Source organism: Arvicanthis niloticus, chromosome 3, assembly GCF_011762505.2.
Source record: "Arvicanthis niloticus isolate mArvNil1 chromosome 3, mArvNil1.pat.X, whole genome shotgun sequence".
Lineage (NCBI taxonomy): Eukaryota > Metazoa > Chordata > Mammalia > Rodentia > Muridae > Arvicanthis > Arvicanthis niloticus.
This window is the reverse complement of record NC_047660.1, coordinates 56,259,797-56,282,970: the sequence shown is the minus strand read 5'-3', so window position 1 is coordinate 56,282,970 and position 23,174 is coordinate 56,259,797. Positions and strand designations below refer to the sequence as shown.

At 43.0% G+C, this 23,174-nt stretch overlaps 1 protein-coding gene and 1 pseudogene across 1 annotated transcript; both read left to right on the top strand.

Moving 5' to 3' along the window:
- The first annotated feature begins 6,140 nt into the window (after positions 1–6,140).
- On the top strand, positions 6,141–11,509 carry LOC117706311 (beta-defensin 43). The gene is made up of 2 exons (XM_034499216.2): positions 6,141–6,198; positions 11,188–11,509. The coding sequence occupies exons 1-2, from the start codon at positions 6,141–6,143 to the stop codon at positions 11,340–11,342; spliced, it is 213 nt and encodes a 70-aa protein (XP_034355107.1). The 3' UTR covers positions 11,343–11,509.
- A 7,841-nt stretch (positions 11,510–19,350) lies between these two features.
- Positions 19,351–20,140, top strand: LOC143441848 (dehydrodolichyl diphosphate synthase complex subunit Nus1 pseudogene; annotated as a pseudogene).
- Positions 20,141–23,174: the final 3,034 nt, after the last annotated feature.

The following is a 23,174-nucleotide window of genomic DNA, read 5'->3' as shown; positions in this document are numbered from 1 at the left end:
CATATCCAGGGTGTAGTGAGAATTGGTTTCTTTAAATACACAGAAATGTTAGGTGAATGTGTTTTCGTTTCAATTCCAGATGTGCAGTATGGGGCTGCTAACTATGATTTGTCTCGTGCTCTAGAAGGGGCATGATTTTGCCAGCTGAAGACAGTTTACATTTGGAATTCTGAGGACTCTTGAGAGGGTTTAAACATGAGAGCCCTAAGAGGGCCTGCAGCAGTGGATGCTCCCCATGTTGCTGCTGCAGTTTGTTTGTTTGTTTCTGTTTGCTGATTGCTGCATGGAGATATGCTGACAAAGAAGATAAAATTTGCCCCAAGGAGCTCCTTGCCCCTAATCAGCAGGAAGTGGTCTGATGAGATTATGACCCTTTCCCCTCTAACCTTCTTTCTCTCCTACCTAGTATTGGGGATTGAAAGGGGTATGGATGGTGTAGGAAGGTAGGAAAAAGAACCCAGTAAAGTAGCCAAAAGTCTGGCTACCTGGAAGAGACTCCATTCTTTTGAAAATAATGAATCCTAGCTCCAGGATTTCGCCACACTCTTCATAGGCTAAATTAGAAGGCCTAGAATCCTCACAGTAGCTCTGCCTCAGGAAAAGAGCTTCCTGCTGCCTGCAGATCTGGATGTAGAACTCTCAGCTCCTTCTCCAGCACCATGTCTGCTGCACGCTGCCATACTTCTCACCATAATGACAATGGACTGAACCTCTGAAACTGTAAATAAGCCCCCATTAAATGTTTGCCTTTGTAAGAGTTGCCTTGCCCTACCCCTGCTTGGCTGAGACACCACAACATTGCCTACAGCAGTCACTGTGAGGACCCGTTTCAGTGTGTGAGCATCTTTGGAATTCCACCACACTTGCCCCCAAGTCTGTAGCCTCATAAACCTGTATACACCCACAAAGCAGAACCCAAGACAACGTAGTGCCCGACAATACAGTGGCAGGTGTTCAGCACAGTGGGATGTTGTGTTCCCCCCAAACCTGAGGAACCAAGAGGTTTGACCCCCGTGATGGGAAACTGAGCTCCTTCCCCTCCTGTTTCCCACTGCTGCCTTCCAGTGCCAACGACTTTTGAGAGTGTGCCTTCCTTACCGCACCAGTAAAAAGCATAGAAATACTAAAGGGAAGGGCTGCAAAGAGATATCCCATGAAAGTAGAAAAAAGATGTAATCATGTGTGCTACACTCCAAAACTGAGAGGGGGAGGATAGGAGATGAAGGGATATCACCAATGATTATAAGAAATAAGCAAACCTTCACTCGTGCTGTTGTGAGTAACCCCCAATAAATTCATTGGTTCACCAAGCAAAAATTGAGGGAAACCATCTTGTTGGTTTAATGTCCATGCCCCGAGCCCAGTGCACACCAAGAGTCTCCTTTCATCCCTCCATATAAGTGAAGTGTATCTGCAACATTAGGATCCATATGATAAGAAAATACTGACCAGAAATTGATGGATATATGTAGCAATGAGTATTATAAATCCTGGTGTGGGGTTTCTACCCGCCTTAGACCATTTATGTTCCCAGTTGAAAGAAACACAGCCTTTATATTTTTAAATATGCCTTAGGCAGCACAATAGCTGAGCAACTGCCACGTTTTTTGGAATCTACCTTCCTACTGATAACGCCATTATTACTTACTGTGTTTCATTTAGGTTGCTTTTACCTCCCATTATGCAGCCCTCTGGGCCACATGGTCTTGGCCCTTAGCCCATGGCTGCTCTCCTTTCTTCTATTCTGTACATACTTCTTCTATTCCATGGCTTCTCTCTCCTTTTTCCTTCTCCCTTATGTCCCAGAAACTTCCACCCACCTGTCTCTTCTGCCCAACTATTGGCTGTTGGCATCTTTATTCACCAATCAGAATTATCTTGGGTCCCAGGGGCTAAGTGCTGGACTCCAAGACCCAAGACCTGGATCCGGCACTTAGCATTACAATAGACAGTAAAAGACAAACCCTCAACAGATATATAACAAAAACCCCTTAAGTAACTTTATAACATTTAAATAGTGAAAGTATAAACACAAAATAAGAACAAATAAAGATACTACAGAATACCCACGAAGTCCATTCTGTAGCAGTGTGTTTATACCACTCTGAAAGGAGAATAGGCATGATCCAAATATGATGTATGCACGTTGGAATGGTTACACTGAAGCATAAGTTGTATAACTGATATGCATTGTTTGCTTTGGCAGCACATATACTAAAATTGGACTTGTGCAGAGATTATCATGAATAAAAAACTAGAAATAGATCTGTCTTAGTTACCATTCCATCACTATGGTGAAACATCATGACCAAGGCAACTTGTAAAAGGAAGCTTTCAATCAGAGGCTTGCAAATGGTTTCAGAGTGTTCATAGAGACAGGTAGGCAGGCATGGTGCAGAAACAGTAGCTGAGGGTTCACTTCTGATCCACAGAAGGCAGAGTGGAGGAAGGAAGAGAGAGAAGGGGGAGGGTGAGGGGGAGGGGGAGGGGGAGGGGGGAGGGGGGAGGGGGAGGGGGAGGGGGAGGGGGAGGGGGAGGGGGAGGGAGAGAGGGAGGAGAGGGAGAGGGAGAGGGAGAGGGAGAGGGAGAGGGAGAGGGAGAGGGAGAGGGAGAGGGAGAGGGAGAGGGAGAGGGAGAGGGAGAGGGAGAGGGAGAGGGAGAGGGAGAGGGAGAGGGAGAGGGAGAGGGAGAGGGAGAGGGAGAGGGAGAGGGAGGTGAGCAAGACTAGGCCAGTGGGCCAGCCTGGTGTGTGTCACCCCCCAGTGACATATCTCCTCCAGCAAGACCACACCTCCTAATCCTATCTAAACAGTTCCACTAACTGGAACCAGGCATTTAAACATATGGACCTATGGAGGCCATTCTCACTCAAACTACTACAAGATCCTGAGAGACCAAAATATAAATAATCCAAAAGTAGTAAGGATTTTTAAATTATAGAGTGACATAATATACATATTATTTTGTTATAAATCTTATTGGTTTCCTGGTTTTCAAATAAAAAACATACTATTTAAAGGAAGTGAGGAAAGGAACAGGGATGGGGATTGGGTGTGGGGAGAGGGGTTTGGGAGAGGGCTGGTAGAGAGAGTGGAATTGGTGGGGGACATCTCTGGGACTAGTCGGAGACCTGGATTGGGGGAGGCTCCCTGGCGTCTATGGTGGTGACCCTAGCTGAGACTCCTAGCAGTGGGGGATATGGAGACTGAAGTGGCCACTTCCTGTAGCTAGGCAGGACTTCCAGTGAAGTGAGGGGACATCAATCCACCCACCAAACTTTCCACTCAAAATTTGTCCTACCTACAAGATACATAGGTAGAGGGAATGGCTCAACTTGAGACCCATCCCATGAGAGAGAACCAACCCCTGACACTATTAATGATACTCTGCTCTGCTTGCAGACAGGAACCTAGCATAACTGACTCCTGAGAGGCTTCATCCATGCTTAGATGTGTTGCCTCTTGCTATTCCAGGGTGGGCAGGGGCTTCCCCTTCTCTGAGGAGGAGAAGGGGAGGGGGTGAAGGGTGAGGGATTTGTGAGGGTGGGACTGGCAATAGAGGAAGGAGGGCTGCAACCCAGTTGTAAAGTGAATAAGTAAATTAATTAATGGAAAAAATAGAGTGCAAAAGAAACTCCGGAGTAGGCTAGATTTGCTGATACACACCTTTAATGCCAGCTCTGAGGGGGTAGAAAGCAGGCGAATCCCTGTGAGTTCCAAGCCAATCAGGGCTATGTAGTGAGACAGTGTCTCAGAAATAAAATAAACAGTGTATAGGCACAAGTTCACATATGTATGTCAGGTTATACAGATAAGAATTACTAGTATTTTTTTTAATTACTAGGACTTTAACAGTACTCAATGTGAGGGCAAGGTAAGCTATGAAAGCCTTTGGGGTAAGAAGTGAAAACAGTAACCCAGAGCACAGAGACATTTATTTTCCTAAAGCAAAGTGGAGACAGGGGGACTTAGGGTCAGGGAATGGGTAGGAATAAATAATTTTATGTTTTCTTTTTAAATATGAGGTTTTGAGGGTGTCATAACTAAAAGAAACTGATGTGAATTTTTCATACTGTTGAGTAGAAGGGGGTGTTAATTATGTATTGCCTAACTAGTGCCTTTCTGGCAAGCTACAATCAATAAAACCTATGATTCCTGGGCCAAATGTACTATCTGATAGTAAATTATCTTCTTCCCCCTTCTGCTATTAACAATGTGTGCCCGATGGCTGATGTCTCTTTGACCTTTGAGGAAAGGCTCTAGCAATCCTATCTGCCCTCACAGAGGCCCCAGGCGATCTGGCAATACCCAGGTGTTCACCAGCCTATAGCCTGAGTAGAACAGAGCTAGTCCTTTGATGTTCGTGACGGCAGTTGGCAGCAGGGCTTCACACAGTGTACCTACGCATCCAGGCAGCACCACCTGGGTCCAGATCTACCACGCAGGAAAACACGTGTCAGTTGAAAATGTTTCAAAGTCACTAAAATCCCTGCTTTCAGTGTTTCATAAAGGACTTCGATTTCTCCTCATAAATTGTATATTGTTATACAATACATATAAATATGTTATTGCCAGGTAAAAACAAAGCAAAACAAAACAAAACAAAACAAAACCCCAACAGATTACAGAGGCGAAACAACAATCAATGAATTCTTGACTCCTGATCAAAGATGGTAAAAACCCAAGCCAGACTGCCCTGAGTAGATGCAAGAGTTATCAACAAGTAGCACCCCCAAGGGCCATCACAGAGGTTACCCTTGAGTTTCCAGAATGTTGGAAAAGTGGGGGCCCAGGTACCTCTGTTTCAGTAACTTAGAGGAGGGCAGACCTGAACCTGGGCTTAAAGACAGACACAGCACATCCTAGAGCATCCTTCCCCTCACTTGTCCTCTTCTTCTAGAATATGTGCATCCTCTTTCAGGACCTCCAGTCATATCCCTAGGTCTCTGTTCATCCATCATCCTGACAATGACGTTTTCAAAGTCTCAACCATTGGATGAACCTGCAGAGATAATGTAACTACATGTTCCATCCACTGAAACCCCCAAACAGGAGGAGCACCCTAGGAAGTGTTGGCAGAAAAAGAATTCCCATTTTAGTGACAGAAAGTTCACAACTTGTAATGAGTCCATCTGGAAAGCTATGGAGATCACTGGGCTGGAGAGACACGTAACAGTAGAGCATTTGAGTTCATTCCCCAGCATCCACCTCAAACTGTTCACAATCCCATGTAACTCCAATTCCAGGGGAACTATCGCCCTCTTCTGGCATCTTCAGGCACCTACACTCATGTGCACATTCCCGTACAGAGGCACATACACTTTAAAAAACATTAAAGTTAATAGAGATTACTATCAAGGATATAGACATACCTCATAGTTTCTAAAGTTGGGGCACCTTTGCCTTCTGAAAATTGTCCCTAGGCCCCTCAGACTACTCTGGTAGCCACTATGTTTGTCTCATCAGAACCCAGTAGGTAAGACATTTACTCAGTCAGAAACTTGCTCGTGTTGCTTCTGTGCCGTGTGACTCTCTGTGCTTTATAACATCTTAATTCTTCCTATGTAACTTTACAGCTGGGAAGTGTGAACAACTGGTGTTCACTAAGAGTTAGTTGACCTCGTTCGGTTATTCAAATGATAGTTGAAGCTCTCCCCCCACCACACATACACACATACATCTCACTAGCCTATGTATAGTTTTGAACCCGAATGTCTATTCTCCAAAACACTGACAGATCAGCATGATGTCACAAGGATTCCTCTTCCCATTACCAGAGAATGAGGGGAATGCTTTCCCTCTGTAAGTGAGGCCTTAACTGGCATAGCTCCAGAAACCATGAGACGACACAGGTTGCTAGTTGCATGTCTCCTCACCTCCTCAGTATTGCTGCTTCCCTCCCTGCTCTGTGTTTACCATCTGAGCATACCCCCAGCCAGCATTTCATAAATGTGCTTAAAGCGAATGACGGTCATGTCCATTGCATGCCGCCTCCTGGTTCAAAGCCTCATTGGAACACAGAAATGTTCTTGCTATTGAAAGGTTCAATAACCATGAGGCAACTTACCACTCCTGGGCCAAAATCACAGAGAGGCTCTCCTCATTCCACCCTCTGGTTTTCATTAGCCTCTCTCCTCTGCTATGAGGGTCCTGCTCTCAATCCTGGGGGTCCTCACCTTGTTATCCACAGTTCCTCTTGGTAAGACAAAAGCTTTTCATTCCAGGGGTATGAAAATAGAGGTGGAGGAGATACAAGGTATGTAAGAAATTTGAGCAGTTGAGAAAAGGAAGCTGGGGGAGAAGGTGGAGAGGGGAGATGAGGCACATCCTCCGCCATTGTCCCGGGGTCACAGGATGCCACCAGCAGGAGGCAAAGGCTTGTCTTATGTTTCTTTAAAGTTGGTTGAAATTCTCATGGTTTTACTTAATCTGTGTGGGAATTATATAAGGTAGGAATGAAGGCTCCACCTGAGTTCATTTTTAATGTTTAGTAGCACTTATTAATTACACATAATAATGGGATTCATTGTGACACTTTCATACATGTACTTGACGTATTTTGGTTATATTCAATCCTTCGTCTTGTCCCCATCTCAAAGCCCTTTTCCTCTTGCCAGCCAGCCTCCTCCTACCTCTGCTTGCATGGGTTGTTTTGTTTGGGGGGATTGTTTTGGTTTGTTAGTTTGTTAGTTTGATATGGTGGATTCCCTTGGGTTTGGGGTTTTTGTTTTCCATAACAATATAATTACATCATTTCCCCCTTCCCTTTTCTCCCTCAAGCCCTCCCAAATACTTCTCCTTGCTCTCTTTCAAATTCATAGCTTTTTTAAAAAAATTAATTGTTGTTGCATGTGTATTAGATTAGGAATGTATAAATATATATACATATATATTGGTAAGTATAACCTGTTCAGTCAGTATAATGTTACCCGTACGTCTCCTCTCAGGGCTGACCATTTGGTATTGGATAACCAGCCGTGTGCTCTTCCCCAGGGAAGACTGTTTTTCCCACTCAGCACTCCTTGGTTGCCAGTAGTTCTGTGTATACAGATCTCTCCTGGGCCTTCTCCCCTACACAGTAGCATGCCTGTTATTGTTGTCCTTGCTCAACTCATGTTTAGGAAGTCATGTTAGTGAGACTTTGTAGGGGTAGTGTCTGACATTACTAAGAGACACAATTTCATAGCGAAATCCCTGCTCTTCTGACTTTAGAATCTTTCCATCCTGTCTTCCATTATGTTTCCTGAGCCTTAGGTGCAGGAGTGTTTTCTAGATTTATTCCTTGGAACTAGGCTCCACAACTGTGTCCTGATTGGTTGTGGGTTTCTATAGTGGTCTCTGTTTATGTCCTTTTTTTTGGTTTTTGGCCTTTCTTTCTTCCTTCCTTGTGTGTGTGTGTGTGTGTGTGTGTGTGTGTGGGTGTGTGTGTGTGTTTCAATGAGTCCCATTAGAGTTGTTTACAGAAGCATGTGAAGCATGTGCCAGAGTTCATTTGTAGGAACATGGGGAAATTACCAGTGGTTATACTAATGAAGAAAATGTTTCTCCCTTCCCCATCAACTATTAGCTGAGTATAAATACTCAGGAAGGGGTGTGGCCCAGTAGCCCCACTCTCCCATGACGGAATGTTGATGGGCCCCCATAGGAATCTTGCAGGTCATCGTGTCAGACCCAGAATTCAGTGTCTCTCTCTCTCTCTCTCTCTCTCTCTCTCTCTCTCTCTCTCTCTCTCTCTCTCACACACACACACACACACACACACACACACACACACACACACAATCCTTGCACCCTTCCACAATGATTCCTGGGCCCTGGGCAGAAGGGGGTCTACTGATACAGCTGTCCCTTTTACAGATGGGTATTCCTCTGTCATTTACCCCCTGCAAAGTGACCATCTCTGCAGTCACTGATGTCAGCCCAGTGCAGAGAGAGAAGCTTCTCTGCTAGGCTCTGACAGCAGTGCTGATCTATGGGCCTAAGCAGCTACTTAGAGGGTATTGATGAGTCTGTCATGTCCATTAGCAAAAAAGCAGCAGCCTTCTACTAAGGCCAACAACCTCCCCAGCCGCTGGCTTTTGACCAGGTTTGCAGCACCACACGTGTTCACTGGACCAATCTTCCTGTGAATGAGGATCAAATTCCATTTGAAAGCGGTTGTTTATTTGTGTGGCAGACGTGCTGCCATTGCTCCAGGGGGCTTTGTCTGTACTGTTGTACACAGAGCCTATGGCTGAGTGAGACTGTTGGTGACAACCCTCCCTGGAAGCCTGCACTGTGAGGGCGAGCCAGCAGGAGGAAGCGTCATCACTGTTCCAGTCTGGTGTTCTACTTACTGTGATGAAGGCACATGGCATCGTCAGGGTCTTACCATTGAGTTCTGGTGGACAATTACCAACAGCTTCACCTTAGTTATTAGTCAAATGCTAAACAATCAATTTAACCTTCCAAATTTAAGTTTAAAAACCTACTAGTATTATATAACAAATACCTATACCTGGAATTTCACTATTGTCTGTTGATTTGCCTTTTTGAATGCACACTAGCTACAATTAAAGATTTCCCTGACCACTGGTGCAGCTTTATATTTTTATTGAGTGATTATTTACTCTTTTCAAGTTTGCCCTTAAGTAGTTTCAGTGTGTTTGTAAGTTATGCAGCCATTGCCCCCTCTACATTCCACAGACATTCACTTCCTTCTCCCTCTCCTGATGCCCTGGAAGTCTTTCCCACTCTGAACCTTATATAGACACAGCAATACAACCTACAACCCTCTGGTCTGGCTTCTTCCACTCGGAACAATGTTTCCAAGTTCGTCTCTGCCTCAGTTCATCATTCTTTCTGTTACTGAAAAATGTTGCACTGAACTGAAGAACTCAGTGGTTGAGAGCACTGGTTTGACTCCCGGCATCTACATGGTGACTCACAACCCTCTGTCACTTCTGTATAACATGTAGCACATTCTAAGTGATGGCAGATAGAGAGAAAGGTATTTGTCTCTGTGTCAGCAAGGAAGGTTCCCAAACTAATCCCTGGGGAGTTAGGGACAGTGCTGCTGGCTTAGCCTGGTCATATTTACATGTAGGGCATCTTGAAGAACAGACAGACAAAGCAGGGCTGTAGCAGCAAGAATAAATGAATGCACGCTCCCTGTGCATGTGTCACCTACTTTGGTCATTTTGCTCCAGACTTCATGTAAATGAAACTGTGTTTATGTGGTTTTTTTTTTTTTTTTTTTTTTTTTTGAGTTTTCAAAATCTTACTTCACATTACATTCATGAAATGCATCTGTGTAGTCTCTATGAAGCTGTGGACAGCTGGGCTACAGTGATAAGTACCTGGCTGTTGGGAGCCAACTTTTAGCAGAAAGCGGCTATCAGCTTTGCAGCCATCTTGAGCCATATACCCTGACAAGAGACTTGTTTTACATCAGCCTACAACAGCTTGAGCACACTCTGATAAACATCTTGGTTTAGATACCTTGGGTATGTGAGATTAAAGGTGTGTGATTTAAGAGTGTGACTTAGAGATCAGATTTAGAGACAAGACCTACGGGCATGACTTAAAGGCGTGACCTAAAGGCATAGCTTAGAAGTGAGACATATAAAAGGCAGAGACAGACAGAAGAAATGAGGAGTACAACTAGGAACTAGGAACTAGGAACTCAAGACTTGGGACTTGGACTAGGAAGAGAGACTGAAGAGTAAACGGGACTGAATCACACTCTGTCTGGTCTCCATTCTTCGAGTCCGTCCTCACTCTCTCTCACTAGACCCTGACCCGAAGACCGGAGTGGCAGCTTGAGCCACCAAGCATAGAGTGGAGAGGGCCGCAACATTTTTGGCCGCCTAAAGTGGGGCAGCTCGGGCCTCAACACCTGGCCATTCAAGCCTACATAGTGAGATTCTGTTTCAAACTCCAAAGAAGGAAGCATTCAATGCTTTCTTTCTGGTCTGCATGGTTTTGTTTAACATGATGATCTCTTCATTTACTTTCCTGCAAACGACATCTTCCCAGCCTTCTTCATACCTTGATCCACTTTTTTTAACCGCTCATCTGTGGGTGAGCACATAGACTGATCCCATGACGTAGCAGCTATGAGTGCACTTGAAATAATTTTGCTTCAAGAATTAATCTGGTTTTTTTTTCCACCATAGGTAGAAATGTATAATAAATAATGCTGTTCCTTCTCAGTGGCTGCGCCATTTACCTACCCTTTCCAGAGGAAATCGTCGTTTGTCTGTGTTCATCTTTGTGTTTTCTCTCACATTCATTTCTAATGTTGTCTTTCTTACATTCTGAGAATGTTTCCTATCCTTTTATTAAATCATGAACACTTTTAAACAACAAAATGATAAGTAAAGGGGGCCAGGGAGATAGCTCAAAGGTTAGGTGCCCTAGCTGCTCTTGCACAGAACCTGACTTCAATTCTCAGAACCTACATGTCAGATCACAATCATCTGTAACTGCAGTTCCAGGGTACCTGACACCTTCTTCTGGCCTCTGTGGGCATCAGGCATGCACATGGTGAACAAACATGCATGCAGGCAAAACATTCATACACATCAAGTAAAGCTTTTAAAATTAAATTAGAACTAAAAATAAAAAAAAAAAACAAAAGAGCTGGAGAGGTGACTCAGCACTTAAGACACTGTTTTTGCAAAGATTCTGAGTCTGAGCCACAGCACCCATGTCAGGTGGCTCACAACCATCTGTAACTCCAGCTCCAGGGGATCCAATATCCTCTTCTGGACTTCATGGGCATCCACACAAATGTGGCAGACAAACAGACACACACACACATACACAATTTTTTTCATTAATTTATTCACTTTATATCCTGAGGGCAGCCCCCCTCTCTCCTCTTCTCCTAGTCCCATCCTCACAAGCTCCTTCCCCCACTACCTCCTCCTCTTCTCCTCAGAAAAAGGGAGGCCTCCCATGGGTACCAGCCTGCCCTAAGACGTCAAGTCACAGCAGGCTCCAAAGGCAGGCAACAGAGGCAGAGACAGCTTTTGCTCCAGATGTTAGAGGACTCACATGAAGACCAAGCTGCCATATACAAATTTTTAAAGTAGTAAAAAGTAATCCCTTAAAAAATAATAACCAACCCCTATCCCCGAAAACAAACAAACAAACAAGAAATGATGGCAATACAGTGAAATGTATTTGTCTTCTCTTTTCAAAGCCAGAAGCTTCCTTGAGAATCAGGACTGTTTCTCAGAGTTCCGCCACTGCAGGATGAAGTGCAATGCCGATGAATACGCCATCAGATACTGTGAGGACTGGACCATCTGCTGTCGGGTGAAGAAGAAGGAAGCCAAGAAGAGGAGGATGTGGTGACACGACTCCAGGGAAAGGCCCCAAAAGTATATACAAATTCCTCGTCTACCTACTAATAAATGTTATGATAAATAAAAGGGATTTCATGACAATTTCATGCTTACATGGTCACATGCACATAAATACATGTCTTATCACACCGTGAGTCTGTTTTCATGTATATAACTTTCAGCAGATTGTGTTTTCAACTAAAAGCTCCATATATACAAGTTTGGCCTTGGCAATGCTAAATCAAATCAGAGGGTTATTAAGAGGAGGAGAAATAAACGAATATTGGGAGGAAGAAGGGCTCAGCAGGAGGGGGTGAGAAGATAAAGGAGCAGCATGACTCTGACCAACACCAGCGTGTATGATCCACATGCATGAAATTGTCAACGAATACATTTTAAATTCTTGGGTAAATTATTCACCATTTAGATGTTCTTATCTGTCAGATGAGATAAGAACACGCCTGTAATGAGATATCATGATGATTACATAAATTAGAATGTGTTACCTGATCTTTCTATACTCGAATAGGACCTTCTTGCTCTAAAGGCTTCTGTTAAGGAGTTCCATGTTATCTAATACCTTAGTAAGAGTAGGAACCTCTCTCTCCTTCAGTTTTCAATGTGTTAACTATAATGTATCATAGAGAATTTCTTTTCTAGTCTTGTCTACTTGGTGTTCTATAGGCCTCTACCTGAATAAGCATCTCAGTATGGATTTGGGAAATTTTTTTCTATGATGTCACTGAGGATATTTTCTGTGCCTTTATTGTGGTATTCGTCTTCTCCTATGCCCACAATTTGGAAGCTAGGTCTTTTCATGATGTCCCAGAATTTTCTCCCTGTCTTCTCTCTTGTACTGACCAAGTGAGTGATCTCACACCTCCGCTTTGTCTTAAAGCCTCAACTCTCTGAATCTGACACAATCAATTCCACTGCTGGGGTTTTCCACTGAGGTTTTTTTTTTTTTTTTTATTGGTTTGTTGTTTTCCAGTTCCAGCATCAATTCCATTTAGGGTTTTTTTTTGTTTGTTTGTTTTGTTTTGTTTTTTTTTCATTTCATCCATCTCCTTGGTTTTTATCTTCTTTTAATTGTAATTTTTAAAAATCTTTTGCCTGGATGTTCTTCTGGGTCATTTTCATTAGGGCACATCACTATGGGATTTGTGTTTTTCTGGAGGTAATAAATTCTGTGTGTAGTGTGTATGTGTGGTGTGTATGTATGTGGTGTGTGTGTGTGTCTGTGTGTGTCTGTTTGTGTCTGTGTCTCTATGTGTGTGGTGGTGTTTTTATTTCTGCATTGGGATTTGTGCATCTAGAATTAGTTTGTTGGTTCAGTTTTTCTTTATTTTGTTCCAATCACCTTTCTTCTTTCAGCAGAAGTGTTTGTAATGTTCAGGGTTAAGATGATGACTTCTGTGCTTATCTGGTATTAGAGATACAGCTTCTCTCCCAGCTCTTGTTTCTCTGTCACCACTGGGTGACTTTAGCCACTCAATTAAGGAGCCTGGAACACGTTTCCCCTGACAGTGTGAACTGGTCCTGGGTCTCAACACTAGATAGGCCAACTGTGGTGTCACAGTTAGGTAGCTGTCAGGGCTCTGGGACTCTGAGCTATGTGTGGTGGCTACTGAGTCTCTGGCAGCAAACAGACTGGGATCAGTCATAACAGAACTTGATCCATTAAAGAATACAAGTATCATCCAGAAGTGGTGAATTATGCTTCTAATCCCAGCACTCAGGAAGTAGAGCTAGATGGATTTCTGTTAATTTGAGGCAAGTTCCAGGCCAGCCAAGGCTAGACAGTGAAAGGAAGAGAAGAAAGAGGAGGAGGGGGGAAGGAAGAAGAGGGGGAAGGAGAAAAAGGAGAAGGAGGAAGAAGAGAAGGAGGAGGAGAAGAAGGAAGGGGGAGAGAAAGGAGAGGAGGAAGGGAAAAGGAGGAGAAGGAAGAGGGAGGAAGAAGAGAAGGAAGAGAAAGAGGACGAGGAACAATGACCTATTTGGATCTATAGAACACTTTGGTAATATGAACCTTCTAACAATATTAATTCTGTGGCTCCTTCCTTTCTTCTGATGTGCCCTTAAATTTATTTTTCAATTCTCACAGCTTCATTGTGTAGGTCTCTAACATCTCTGTGCTAGGCTGGTACGTATAGGGAGAGGGAGTTAAACTTGTGTCTTTCCTGTGGTTGCTTAGTCTGTACTAAATGAGAAAAGCTGATGCCCACCAGAGATGTTCTTTATGGCAGTAGTATTTCTTTGCATATCAGGGGCATCTGTTGGCCACACTTGGATTTTCATCCTGTAGGTTGGGCAGGTTCTCTCGCCTTCTGAAGATTTTCCAGACTCATCTGTAGGGGTGGCTGTGTTAGCTAAGGGATGTCCAAGCTTATCGGCTGTGTGGAAAACAGCCACAGCACTGAGACCTATACAGAAAGAACTTCTGTCTTCACACTTTCAAGAACTCTTGCATAATAATCACCCTGGAGGAAGGATGCTGCTCAGGGCGTCATGTACCCCAAGACAAGCTCAGAGCCCTCGGGCTTCGCAGCAGTGAACAGCAGATAGGTTGGTTCAGAATTTTAACTACATAGTGACCTCAGGCTGCAACTCCATGGTAACTCTCAGTTGATGAGACCTTTTCTTGGCCACTATGGGCAGAGCTATCTCTCCTAGACTAAGCGAGGTGCCTGCCTCTTGCAGCCCTCTTGCTCACCACAGCTGCCTCACTGAACTGCCCTTCTCCCAGAAATATGCCCCACTGAATCAAGTCTCCTGAGTCCCCCATCAAGTCCTGTGGTTACTGTACAATTATCTCATAAGGCAGACACCCCTTAGCTTTTCTGTCCACTGCGGACCCATCTACCAGATGAGTTGTTGTTTCACCAAAACCCCCAATTGGCTCCAAGGCTTTTCGAGGCTGTGGCTGAGGACAGAACTACATGACTTTCAATTGGCTCTACCCTTCGGAAGTGGTCTCTGTTTCCCCTCCTTCTGCTAGAAAACTACCTGGATGAAGCTGTTTGGCTTGCATCTCTGTGTCCTGCATAGTTTTCTCTGTTCATTTCCAGGACCTGCCATCCCTTTCCTGGCTGTCAGAAGCACTTCCTCCATCTCTGTCTTAGTAATGCAGGCTTTTGTCTTGTTCTGTCCCTCCCTTTCTCCAGCTCACACAGAGACAGCCTCTAGGTCACCATCTTATCCAAAAGTTCATTTTCATTAATGGCTCTCCACAGTTGCCTCGTGGATGTAGACTGCCTTTATCCATTCCTCATTGGTGAACGTCGAGGGAGGTCTGTGGGTCAGTGTTGTGGCTTTAGTGGATGGTTCTGCAAGAAGACAAGGATGTGTGGCTATCTATGTGTGCTGCTGACTTAGATTCCTTCAGGCACAGACCCAGGAGGGAGCCAGCGGAATCCCATGGTCATTCCACATATAGCATTTTTCCCAACCTCTGGCCCGATTTCCATAGCAGTTGCATGAGTTTACTCTCACTAGCAGTGTATAAAAGTTTCTTTCTTTTTCAACTTTGCCAGCAGTTGTTGTTTGATTTCCTTCTTTCTCCTTTAAAAAGAATCTTTTTTCCCTATTGAACTGACATAGTATCATGCATTTTTTTTTATAAAAAAATGTTTAAAAAATTGTGGAAGGATTGTCATCAAAATGTTATTAAGATCTCTTGATTTCTATTTTCCTGAATCCTCTAGTTTTCACAAATATTATTAATTTTTATAATAAATGTTTTTAAGTCTCAAGAAAATTCTTTTCACATTCTCCTTTTCCATAGCTTTTATCAGCTCACAGCTTTCAGTTAGAATCGTGGCCAACTGCTAACACATGCCCTGGGTTTTCCCTCAAACCAGCATAGAGTCATCTTTGTTAAAGGTATTTCCAATTAACCAGAGTTAAAGGGTGACGTCTGGTAAGTGCCGGTTTCAGACAAAAATTCTGCATAGAAAACTGTCTACAACTAAGTCTTACATTAGAAAGTGGACACTGGTAAATGGATCGAACTAGAAAATATCATCCTGAGTGAGGTGACCCAGTCACAAAAGAGCACACATGGTATTCACTCACTGATAAGTGGACATTAGCCCAAAAGCTTGAAATAGCCAAGATTCAACTCACAGACCACATGAAGCTCATGAAGAAGGAAGACCAAGTGTGGGTGCTTCAGTCCTTCTTAGAAGGAGTCACAAAATACTCAAGGGAGCAAATATGGAGACAAAGTGTGGGACAGAAACTGAAGGAGGGGTTGTCTGAAGACCATTCCACCTGTATATCCATCCCATGTGCAGTCACCAAAGGTAAACACTGATGTGGGGTGGGTATCAGGAAGTGCATGCTGACAAGAGCCTGATATAGCTGTCTCCTTAGAGGTCTGCCAGAGTCTGACATATTCAGAGGCGGATGCTCACAGCTAACCATTGATCTGATTAAGGGGTTCCCAATGGAGGAGTTAGAGAGAAGACTGAAGGAGCTGAAAGGGTTTGTGGCCCCATGAGGAGAGCAACAATACCAACCAACCAGAGCTCCCCAAGGTCTAAACCACCAGCCTGGGAGCACATAGGGAGGGATTCATGACTCCAGCTGTATATGTAGGGGAGGATGGCCTTGTCAGCATAGGTGGGAGAGGAGATCCTTGGTCCCATGAAGGCTGGACACCAAGTGTGGGGGAATTCGAGAGTGGGGAGGTGGGAGTGGGGGGTAGGTGGGGGTGCATCCTCATAGAAGCAGGAGGAGAGAGGAGGGGATGGGGGTTCCTGGGTGGTGGTGGTGGGAATGGGGTAAGGGGATAAAATCTGAAATGTAAATATAACATCCAATAAAAAATAGAAAAAAAAGAAGGTGGACACTGTGTACTTAGACAAGCCACACTTTTTACCTTCCAATTCCTGGGTTATAAGAATTATCCAAGTCATTCTTTAATTACTTAAAATGTTGTCACTATTTCTATATCCAGTGAAAATTCAGCTTTTAGTTTTAACATTTAACTGGGTGAAAATAAGAATACGCTCCAGTTGCTGGGCAGTGGTGGTGCACACCTTTAATCCTAGCACTTCGGAGGCAGAGGCAGGCGGATTTCTGAGTTCAAGGTCAGCCTGGTCTACAGAGTGAGTTCCAGGACAGCCAAGGCTATACAGAGAAACCCTGTCTCAAAAAACAAAAACAAAAACAAACAAAAAAACAAAACAAAAAAAGAATAAGCTTCAGTTTAGAATGTGCTATCTAAAAAATCCAGTTTCTGTCTCATAAATAAATAAATAAATAAATAAATAAATAATAGTTCTTCTGCAGTCTCTGTTTAAAATAAATATAATGTTCATATAGCCATGACAGCCCATGAAGAGAGTGTATTCTTTTATTGATTTTTCACTCATTTGTGTTTCAACTTTTATTAGTAAAATTGAAAACATTTTATTCCTTAATCATAAAAACCTGCTCTGTACATTGTTTCCATGTTCTCCAAATCTCCACTCATACCAAGCATCACACAAACAAACATCACTGATTCTAAGACTGGAACCATCACAGGTAGCGGGGAGCTAATTAGCATAATTCAACAAGTGAATCATAGATATACACGATTTACTTGACACTTTTCATAAACATTGTAGCATTTTCTTTTCAGAAACAATCATGTAGGGCACAGTCACAATATACCAGAATTTGCTATTCACAGTTTAATCAGCTTTCAAACTCTAAGTGATGACCAGTCAGTCTGAAGAAGCATTCCATAACCTGTTTCAGAATGGAGTCCAAACCCTCTGACTCTTTACATGCTCCAACACACCATCTGTAATTAGGTTCAATTTGGCGAGTATTCAATTGTGGAGAATGCCAAGAAGAAACAATTTAAGTAAAATCCACCTTACTGGGCGGGAAGAAAAGCAGCTCTGTGGAAGCTAGGAGGGGTTCTGGTGATGCATAGTTTGTGATGACCCTGACAAGAATTACAGAATAAGCAGTAAGCTTCAGGTTGTCCAGATTGCGTTAGCAGTCATGTGAGAAAGTTCTGAAATGTTTACCTTTAAGTCTAAAACCCTAGGTACTTGCTCAAACAATTCTTCCTAAAACTACAACAGACCTATGTCATGAACTCGTGTGTGTGTGTGTGTGTGTGTGTGTGTGTGTGTGTGTAAGTGTTAACTAATGGAAATAAAGTATAAAAACTCAACCCTTTAGGATTCTGGCTGTATTCCAAAGACTTAAATCTTTTTACTTCAATTACCCTTTTAATTCACCAAAGTTGTACAAACCCCAAAAGGTCTATTAAGAACATATATATCATGTTAATGAGAAGCATTACATTTTCTTAAATTAACTCCTGGGGGGGGTAGATAAAAACCAATGGTACAGGACACAGCATGGGACACCAGAAATGGGGACTCTGTAAGATGTTTACAAACGCTGTAGCTTCACACAGAATTGTGGCAGTAATTAAGACTTTAAAATATATATATACAAAAAAAAAAACCCTTAAACACAAAGTAGCATCATGGGACCAAAATTCATTTTAATAATTTTTATTATAAGTATATTTTAAAATCATAAATGGTGTTTGTAATCCCAAGCCAAACACATAATCTTCCCCTCATAATCTGACAAGCCATTCTAGAGCATACTTTTCAAACACTGTCTTCTTCGCTGCTTTTCAGGTTTCTGGGGCCCCAAACTAAATGTGTTTGACTCTTACTGGTAAGCACTTTCTGAACACTGTCCATCGAACACAAAGAATGGTTTACATTTAGACATGAGCTGTGTGGGAAAACCATTAAATCCCTGTTAAAAATTCACTTGTTTTTAAAATACTAGGCCCAGCACTGTTCTCTATGACACAATAATGTTCATGAGACACAGGACATAAATGATCAAGTTAAATTATTTTCACATATTTGGGTGACACGGGCCTGCACCCTACTTCATCTTATCTATGCAAAGTTGTTATTAAAATTTACTGGCGGGGGAGGGGGATCCCAGGTGTTACTTGAAAGAGAACCAGGCTACGTTAGAGGGAAGAGCTGCCATGGTAACGTCTCTCAAATGTTCATTTTAAATAAAAAGTAGTGGAAATATTTTGGAGTACTATGGAGTATTTTACTCTTTGTGCCAACAAAGGCATCAAACATCGTTTTAGAAAATTTCCATCTTTGAGATGATCATTGTTTAGTTTGTGACTGCTTAATTCAACATTTAAAAGTTTTATTTTATCTTTATGTACTTCGGTATTTTGCAATTTCTTTTTCAAATGATCTTCACAACCCAGAGCATAGACACCAAAGCGGTACTAGCAAGTCATGTTGCTTACTATAACAAAGCAATGAAAATGGCCAGAAATCTGATGAGAGAAGTTCTGAACGTAAGCAAGCTTTCAACATGTGAGTACAGAATTCCACTCTGCTGAATCTCCCTCAAAATGAGAATAATCCCATTTAAATCATTTGAAAAAGAAATTGCACAGAAGATCATTTGTGCACACCTAGTTTTGTATGATATTACAAAAATTAAGCCCCCCTACTCTGAAAGGATCCATTTATATATGGGTAGATGAGTTATTCAGTCTTCAAAAAGAAATCTAAATGACCAGTACAGTTCTGAAAAGTGTTCAGTCTTTTCATCTGTTAGGAAAATAGAAAATCAAAACTACATTCCAGGGACCGGAGAGATGGTTCATCCACTGCCTGCAGTTCTCTTGCAGAGGACCTGAGTTAGGTTCTCAGCATTCTCAGTGTCTCATAGTGGTAATTCTGGTTCTATAGGGTCCACCTCCCTCTTCTGGCTTCCACAGGCTCCTTTATGTGCGTGGTGCATATAAACACACGCAAGCACATAACAAACACACACACACACACACACACACACACACACACACGTTCCTTAAAATTATAAAAAAGCATCTCTAGATCCCATTTCACTTGTGGCTATCATTCATCAGTCGCACAGCAGTGTGGGTGGGGCCGCGGGGACAGGTCACATCTGTGTGCGTGGGCCCTGGGAGAAAGCAGCACCCGATTCGTAGGATGATTGCCCTGCAGCAGGCGCTGGCCACTACACGCACTGCTCTGCCTGCTCTGAGTGGCCGGCTCGGGGTTGCGCGTGTGCTCTGGCACCTGGAGCTGGAGCTGGTGGTTCCCCTTGCATCTGGCCAACCGTGGAAACCCTCGACCCTGTCCGCACCCTCATCCGCATCCGCACTGACACCAGTATCTGGACAGGGGCCCCACGCCAGCAGCGGTGCGCACACCGGGTTGCACTGGCGCGTGGACTGCGGGACACTGCACAAGCTGCGGGTGCTCACGGGCAGGGGCTTGCTGATCACCGAGCTGGAGCACAGCTTCCCTGAAGTTGCGAGCATCGTGGTGTGGTGCATGGCCTTGGGGATCTTCTATGTTAGCTTCTATGATCACGAAGCATAGAAGGTGTTTTCAAGAGAAATAATTTCAGATTGATGGAGGAAATTTCAAAACGACAACAGGAACTTTGGGGCTTAGATTGTTCCAGATACTCAGCAGAGTTGGCAGAGAGCAACGACAAAGAGGATCTAGTTTTTAACTGCGGGATGGTAGTGCAGGTGCTGTGTCCAGAAGACTGTAAAGGAATTTTATGAGAGCTTCCCAGGACGTTTGCCACTTGGTGGCGCAGCAACAACGGAGATCTATGGATCTGAATGTGTGAGCTTGCTTCGTTCCCACAGCATCCCTCATCCAGATTTAGTACCGGAAGTTTGGTTCTGTGGACAGCACATTAGGCTCTCTCCCGTGGCAAATCAGACTGGCTGAGAACATCTTCTTACCTTCTCACCTGAGCTGAGCATCCATTAAGAGGACTTCGTTCTTTGGCGGTATGCAGCGAGTGAGCCGCGTCTGGAAAAGTAATGGTCCCTGTTGATTCGATTTGATTCAGGCTTTAGGATCCATGTGACACGGATGTTTACAAAGTACCTACAAAACTCTGTGCACACCTAATTCATATTTCTTATAATTTATCAGCGGAGACAAAAAGTGTCTTACTCGGGAGTGTACATTTGTGTTTGGAAAGAAACAGGAGGAAGGCAGTAGAGAATGGAGCAGGAAAAGGAACTGAACCTTCAGATTTAAAAGGCTCAGCCTCTATCATTTTCCTGATTTCGTGGGAGTGATTGAAGCTGGCTTGTTTGAAGAGGATTGGGGGTAATTTTTGTTCAGGTTATCCTAGTGACCAAACTTTAATTTTTAAGAATAACATACTGACTTACTTCTTGAAAGAGGACCAGGCTACTTTAGAGGGAAGAGCTGCCATGGTAACGTCTCTCAAATGTACTTTACCTCCTGGGACAATTCCATTCCTCCTTTAGAGTAGATTTCTATCTGACCGTTAGCAGTTTCTTTCCTTTGCCTAGTGTTGACAAATGCCTCTCCCTTAGTGAGCTTTTCCGAATAGTTTGTAAAGTTTGTAGCCCAAGGGCAGATGGTTCTAGACCCTTTATAGTAAGCCACTAGAAAGACGCTGGCGGGTGGACAAGGGTGTGGTGTGTTCCTAAGGATGCTCTTTCAGTTACTGCTGTCCAACGTTCTTATTGTTTAACCAAGGCAACGTTCTAATCTCTGACCATTTTACCCCTAGGCTTCCAAGTAAAACTTTAGTATTTAAAGTAATTGGGCTGAAAGTCACTTGAACCACATAAAAGGCCTGACTTTGTGTTGGGTCAGTAGTCTTTCATAGAAGCTTACCAGCTCTACGTGCTGACTCTAAAACTGGTTCACTCTTACTTAATACACCTTCATTTTTAGTCCTGAATCCTCATTTAGAGTTCTAGCAAGGAAAGATTTGGTGCAAACTCATTGGTATTTTTTTTCTTTCCAGCTTTAAATGTCTTCCTAGTCTACTTTTAGAAGCTGGGTCTCAGACATAGTTAAACATAGAAGATACTCACATTAACTTATTAGTTTTCATTGCTGTGGCAAAATCCCTGAGGAGGAGGCCCCTTAACAGAGGAAATGCTTATCTTGGCTCACACTTAAGAGATGTCAGTCCTCAGTCACGTATATCCTTGCTCCTGGGGTAGGATGACCAGGCAGAACACTGGCGCAGGGAGCATGTAACAGCAAACTTGCCAACCTTGGAGTAAGGAGATGTTTGCAAGGAGGAAGTCTGGGGCAGCATGAAGTCCTTGGTGCATGCTCAGTCAGAAGTAGCTCCCTTCAACTGGGGCCCAGCTCCAAAGTTTCCTTCACTTGCCCAAACCTTATCAACTCAGGAGCGTGTGTCGAACTGATTCACTGATGATGTCAAAGTCCCCACCATCTAATTACTCCTCTAAAACTGTTGTATTGAAGACCAAGCTGGCAACAGATGAGCCTTTTGGAGAACATTTCAGATTTTAGCCCTGCCCACTCCCCACAAAAGTACTGAAAAACAGAAAACAAAAAAGCAAAAGCAAAAAGAACCCATGGGGGCATGATTTCCAAAGGTAGAGAAATCACAGGGGCAACAATTAAACATTAGTAACTGTCACTACACGTTATGAAAGATGTGAGTGGCATAAATAGAGCCAGGAAGACGGCTCAGTGGATAAGGAGCTTGTGCCAAACATGACAACATGGCTTCTGTTTCTTCACATGGTGAACAGAGAGAACCAGGGGCTGGAGAGGCAGCTCGCTCCATTGCTAAGAGCTCTTGCTGTTCTTTTAAAGGACCTGAGCTCAATTCCCAGCACCCACACCAGATGATTTACAACTGCCTGGAACTGTAGCTTTAGGAGATCCTGTGCTGCCCTGCGTGTGCATGCATGCACACACACACATACACACATATAACACATACACACACACACACACATATATATATACATGCACATACATAAACCCACAAGTACACATACACAAATAAAAAAACAAAATAAAATAAATCCTTTAAAAAAGAAAGAAAGGAAGAAAGGAGAGAGCCAGCTCTCACAAGTTGTCCTATGACCTCCACATGTGTACAACGGTGCATATGTGCACTCATGTGAGTAATATAAATGTAATAAAATAAATGCTGTTATTATAATAAATAATGTAATAAATACTGTTGAGTTTTGTATGTTGACTTATTATTTGGTAACCTTGCTGAGATTACTTCTTTTCTATTCGGTTTTTCGAGACAGGGGTTCTCTGTGTATATTTAATTTCATACATGTAAAATTAGAAGGTAATAAAAATTTGAAAGTGATGTAAGTGATAGATATGAGGAAATGTCTTTCTTACTGTCTAATCCTTTGTGGAAATACTGTATTTATCAGCAAATTATTTACATATCAAAGAACTAAACAACAAATGTCATCTCTCCAGTTTACTCTGATGTCTATCCTTCCTGGTTCTTTTCAACATCAATTACAGATGGGCACGTGATAGATGACATGTAGGTGACGCTCCATATCGGTCAGTGTATAGTGCATGTGCCACTCGTAAGCGACATACAAACTTTGTTTAACAGAAATAAGTATATAAATGACTCAGGATAAGAAATCTTAGAAGCTAGGTGAAGAAGGCAGCTTCCTCAATGAAATTAAAACAAAACAAAACAAAACAAACAAACCAAAAAAAAAAAAAAAACCCTGACAGCTAACATTAGACTTAATGGCGAAACACTGGCTGTGTTGCCATAGACTCAAACAGAAGGCAAAGAGGGGAATCTCTCCAGAGATGGCTCAGAGCTTCAGCGTACTGACTGCTTTTCCAGAGCCCAGAACCCACATGGCGACTCACAGCTATCTAAAACTTGAGTTCCAGGAAATCTCATGGCCTCTTTTAGCATCACAGACATACATGTAGACAAAATAAACTCACACACATACAGATAATAAAAAGGAAAAAAATTAAAGCAA

What these genes read in the sequence shown, in the direction of transcription:
- LOC117706311 (XM_034499216.2), top strand. Translation starts at nt 6,141, where the DNA reads ATGAGGGTCCTGCTCTCAATCCTGGGGGTCCTCACCTTGTTATCCACA. An exon ending in GTTATCCACAGTTCCTCTTG is followed by an intron (nt 6,199 to 11,187) that starts GTAAGACAAAAG and finishes CTCTTTTCAAAG; the next exon opens with CCAGAAGCTTCCTTGAGAAT.